Source organism: Sprattus sprattus (assembly GCF_963457725.1).
Source record: "Sprattus sprattus genome assembly, chromosome: 13".
Classification (NCBI taxonomy): domain Eukaryota; kingdom Metazoa; phylum Chordata; class Actinopteri; order Clupeiformes; family Clupeidae; genus Sprattus; species Sprattus sprattus.
The window spans coordinates 30,722,112-30,726,837 of NC_137911.1; the positions used below are offsets into that span (position 1 = coordinate 30,722,112).

A 4,726-nucleotide genomic window follows, 5' to 3' on the forward strand; every position below is an offset into this window, starting at 1 on the left:
GATAGGCGGTCTACTTATTCATGACTGCCTTTGTCTGCAGCCCGTTTTAGCCACTTACTGCATATTCATTTTCTCATTAGCTGGAGTTAACCTCTGCTGGGGATGTCTGTGGAGAAGACACACAAGGAGAAAAGTAAACCTTGTGGGATTTCAGGCTGTCTGAGCTCAAAGTCATGCTCACTAAGCGCGTCAGCACTTTAGAATTAATTATGCAAAACCAGCGAGAAATAATACTGAAGTATCACATTTTCTTAGTCACTGCAATATCTGGTGTACAGCAATTTGCGTGTGTGTGTGTGTGTGTGTGTGTGTGTGTGTGTGTGTGTGTGTGTGTGTGTGTGTGTGTGTGTGTGTTTATGGACTCATGAAGTCAGCTAAAAGCATGAACACATTGTTTACAGATGAATGTGTTGTCTCCACTGAAATATACAGGGGCCACTATTCAGGTAGCACTCTAGCTCTGTTCTATCTCTGTTCTAGCTCTGTTCTATCTCTGTTCTTGTGTTCTATCTCTGTTCTATCTCTGTTCTAGTGTTCTATCTCTGTTCTATCTCTGTTCTAGTGTTCTATCTCTGTTCTTGTGTTCTATCTCTGTTCTGGTGTTCTATCTCTGTTCTTGTGTTCTATCTCTGTTCTATCTCTGTTCTAGTGTTCTATTTCTGTTCTATCTCTGTTCTATCTCTGTTCTAGTGTTCTATCTCTGTTCTATCTCTGTTCTATCTCTGTTCTAGTGTTCTATCTCTGTTCTATCTCTGTTCTTGTGTTCTATCTCTGTTCTATCTCTGTTCTAGTGTTCTATCTCTGTTCTATCTCTGTTCTATCTCTGTTCTAGTGTTCTATCTCTGTTCTAGTGTTCTATCTCTGTTCTTGTGTTCTATCTCTGTTCTAGTGTTCTATCTCTGTTCTAGTGTTCTATCTCTGTTCTATCTCTGTTCTAGTGTTCTATCTCTGTTCTAGTGTTCTATCTCTGTTCTTGTGTTCTATCTCTGTTCTATCTCTGTTCTAGTGTTCTATCTCTGTTCTGGTGGTCTATCTCTGTTCTAGTGTTCTATCTCTGTTCTGTTCTATCTCTGTTCTAGTGTTCTATCTCTGTTCTATCTCTGTTCTAGTGTTCTATCTCTGTTCTGGTGGTCTATCTCTGTTCTAGTGTTCTATCTCTGTTCTAGTGTTCTATCTCTGTTCTGGTGGTCTATCTCTGTTCTAGTGTTCTATCTCTGTTCTATCTCTGTTCTAGTGTTCTATCTCTGTTCTATCTCTGTTCTAGTGTTCTATCTCTGTTCTAGTGTTCTATCTCTGTTCTAGCTCTGTTCTATCTCTGTTCTGTTCTAGTGTTCTATCTCTGTTCTAGTGTTCTAGCTCTGTTCTATCTCTGTTCTAGTGTTCTATCTCTGTTCTATCTCTGTTCTGTTCTAGTGTTCTAGCTCTGTTCTATCTCTGTTCTAGCTATGTTCTAGTGTTCTATCTCTGCTCTAGCCCGGTTCTAGCTCTGTTCTATCTCTCAAGGAAGGACCCATTACATTTTGGAGCAAGGGGCAGCTCAAGGATTTATTTTTTTCACTTTTCTTTTTGTTGGGCATTAGGTCCTGGTGGTGGTATGCGCTCCCCGAGGCCCCCTCTAGTTCCTGTTGTGATTCCGCCCGTTGACCAACCACATACACAAACATCCTTATAATTTCCACACTTATTAATTAACTCTAATGGCTGCTGTTCCGGTTCTTCCTCCCCTACAGCTTTAACCTCTGTATTATATGGTTCAGTTAACACTTTGGGGGATGATGTGAGCTCTGTTCCCTATTAGTTTTCAGAATCGAAAATGTGTGTTATCAAATAAAACACACATCCTCTTATTTCAGTTTTATCAGGTAAAACACACATAATTACTACAATGATTAAAAGTTGAATGCAAATTATGGGGAAATGTACATGAACGAGTGATAAGGGAACGTTCTTGAATTAGGCTACCCGATTGTTTTTCACGAGCAGGGGGCTGTGTACATGAATACTTAGGGGAACAGACAAGTTTACACCGCAGGAAACCTTTAATTATTAATAGGAGCAGAACGAGGTCGAAAGGATCATATTAACATAGAATGACCTTTGTTTCGACACGACCGCCCACTTCCGCCTTACAGGTAAGATACGTGACGTCACACGGGTGGGAACATGAGAAAGGAGTTAAACGCGTTCAGATTTTAATTAAGTTTTTATTGGGTTAAAACCTAAACCTGGACCATTTCAGAATACGGCGGTGACATTATTACGTCTTAGGCATGTGTGGCTTTGGTAAGTGTTGATTTCAACTGGACTGAATCATCTGTATTGAAAATGTATTTCACAGCGCAAGAAAAGGCTGCGTTTTTTTCATTCAACAACTAATGTCAGCTACCGCCAGTCGTCTTGGCAATTCAGTTAGTTGTTTATGGCTTTATAATTAACAAAAGAAGAAATATTTCACTGTGTCTTTGTTGAATAGAAGGAAACGATGAATATAACGTGAATTATCCGAACAGTGACTATGTATCATTGTTTTCATGGCTGAAGATTAAATTTAAATACTCAAATTATCTTCTCACCGTAGCTCGTATGCCCTGCCTGTATTCAAATTAAACGTGGTGTTGTAGTTACGTGGAAATGAAAGACCATTCAGCCATAGGCCTACACTAATAAAACATGTACGCCTGACGGGTTATGTGTCTCTTTTTCTTTCTCTTTGAGCAGATAAGGAGAAGGGGCCGGGTCGGCTCATGAAGAAGGGCATCACTCTCATCCTGGTGGGACACATCAACTTTATTTTGGGGGCCATCGTGCATGGCAGCATCCTGCGCCACGTCTCCAAACCCAACGATGAAATCACGACAGAGTACACGGCAGTCAACATCATATCCGTGACTTCAGGGCTGCTAGTGAGTTATCACACATCACATTTACACTGTGGCACCCCGTGATGGGGTAGACAGCTATCATGTTTTTGAATGTTTAGCAAGGCTTGACTCTGGGACTAAAAACGGTCCCGCTGTGTTCCAGAGCATCATCTCTGGAATCATTGCGATATTGGTGTCAAGAAATCTGCCTGTTGGGAAGCTGGTAAGTTGTCTATGATCTCTTAACAAAAACTCCTATTTTATTACAATTTTTCTTTTTTCTTGATTTAGTGGTTTTGTTGGTGTTCCTTCTCCCTCTGTTGTTGCCGCCACAATACAATGACGGACAGGCTGAACAAAAAAAAGTGACTTAATGTCACTATGACCTACAGCAGTGACCTTAGATATCAGTGTGTGATGTGTGTTGGACCAATGTGTCATAAGTTGTGTATATTCATGGCATTGGCAGATACAGTTTACTTCAGAATATCTGACCTATACAATTTAGATGCAGCGCTTCTTAAAGGTATAGTGTGTAAAATTTAGGGGGACATACTAGCAGAAATTGAATATAGTATTCGTATAGTTTTCATTTGTGTATAATCACCCGTAATTACAAATTGTGTTTTTTCGTTAGCTTAGAATGAGCCCTTCATATCTACACAGGGAGCGGGTCCTCTTCCACCGATTCCACCACCTTGCACCACCATGTTTCTACAGTAGCCCAGAATGGACAAACCACAACACTGGCTGTAGAGCAGGCCTTTTGCATTTTTATGGCAACTGACGGCCACCCTAGGTTATCCTACATGCTTGATGGAGGGGTATTCAGTTGAGGTGGATTTCAGAGTGTGTGTGTCTACACCACCTCTGCCATAGAGAGGACTTTCACATGCTTGATGGAGGGGTATTCAGTTGAGGTGGATTTCAGAGTGTGTGTGTCTACACCACCTCTGCCATAGAGAGGACTTTCACATGCTTGATGGAGGGGTATTCAGTTGGTTGCAACCTCGCTGCTAGATGCCACTAAATCCTACACACTGCACCTTTAATTTGCCCTTATGTTTACGTATGCCATACAGTTCTCCCTGTGGGAACCTTTTCTCAGGTGGAACAAGTCTGAATAATAAAGCTATATGCCTGTCATTGCTTATAAATAAGTGGAACCTCTAATTTATCCCCAACATCCGAGGAGCTTTAGATGAGCATGAGATGCACAGTGTGTCGTCCAGCTGGGTGGGGTAGGCTACCACTGCCATTTGATGGATCATTCCAGTATGGCTGTTAGTACAAATTGATCCAGGGTCTAACTGGACATTATACAAGGGTGTGTGTGTGTGTGTTTGTGTTTGTGTTTGTGTGTCTGTGTGTGTGTGTGTGTGTGTGTGTGTGTGTGTGTGTGTGTGACGGCATGACGCTGCTGCTGTCTCCCACGGCCTGCTCTGCAGCTGTAGTTTGGTGGTTGTGTGTGTGTGTGTGTGTGTGTGTGGTGGTTGTGTTAAGGCGGGTAGTTGACCTCTGTCCTCTGACCCCTGCGGTGTCTCCTGCAGCACATTGGTCTGCTGGTGACCTCGATGTTGAACACGCTGCTCTCCTCGGCCTGCTGCTTGTGTCTGTGTGTGTGTGTGTGTGTGTGTGACCTCTGACCCCTGCGGTGTCTCCTGCAGCACGTTGGTCTGCTGGTGACCTCGATGTTGAACACCCTGCTCTCCGCGGCCTGCTGCGTGGGCCTGCTGCTGGCCATCAGCGTGACGGTGGCTGGAGAGGGTCAGGGACTCCTGAAGGGCTGCAACACCAGCGACAGCAACCTGCCCCTCAACGCCCGCTCACCACTCTACGTAGACTGCCCCTTCGACACCACACGC

At 43.2% G+C, this 4,726-nt stretch overlaps 1 protein-coding gene across 1 annotated transcript in view; it reads left to right on the forward strand.

Annotated features, from left to right (window-relative positions):
• Positions 1-2,270: 2,270 nt before the first annotated feature.
• krtcap3 (keratinocyte associated protein 3) overlaps positions 2,271-4,726 on the forward strand; it is a gene marked incomplete at both ends in the record, with an annotated part of 5,554 nt that continues 3,098 nt past the window's right edge. The window contains 4 exons of the mRNA XM_080849743.1: positions 2,271-2,283; positions 2,719-2,903; positions 3,025-3,084; positions 4,529-4,699. Of these exons, the coding sequence (XP_080705869.1) occupies positions 2,271-2,283; positions 2,719-2,903; positions 3,025-3,084; positions 4,529-4,699 (429 nt within the window). The remainder of the gene's footprint in view (positions 2,284-2,718; positions 2,904-3,024; positions 3,085-4,528; positions 4,700-4,726) is intronic.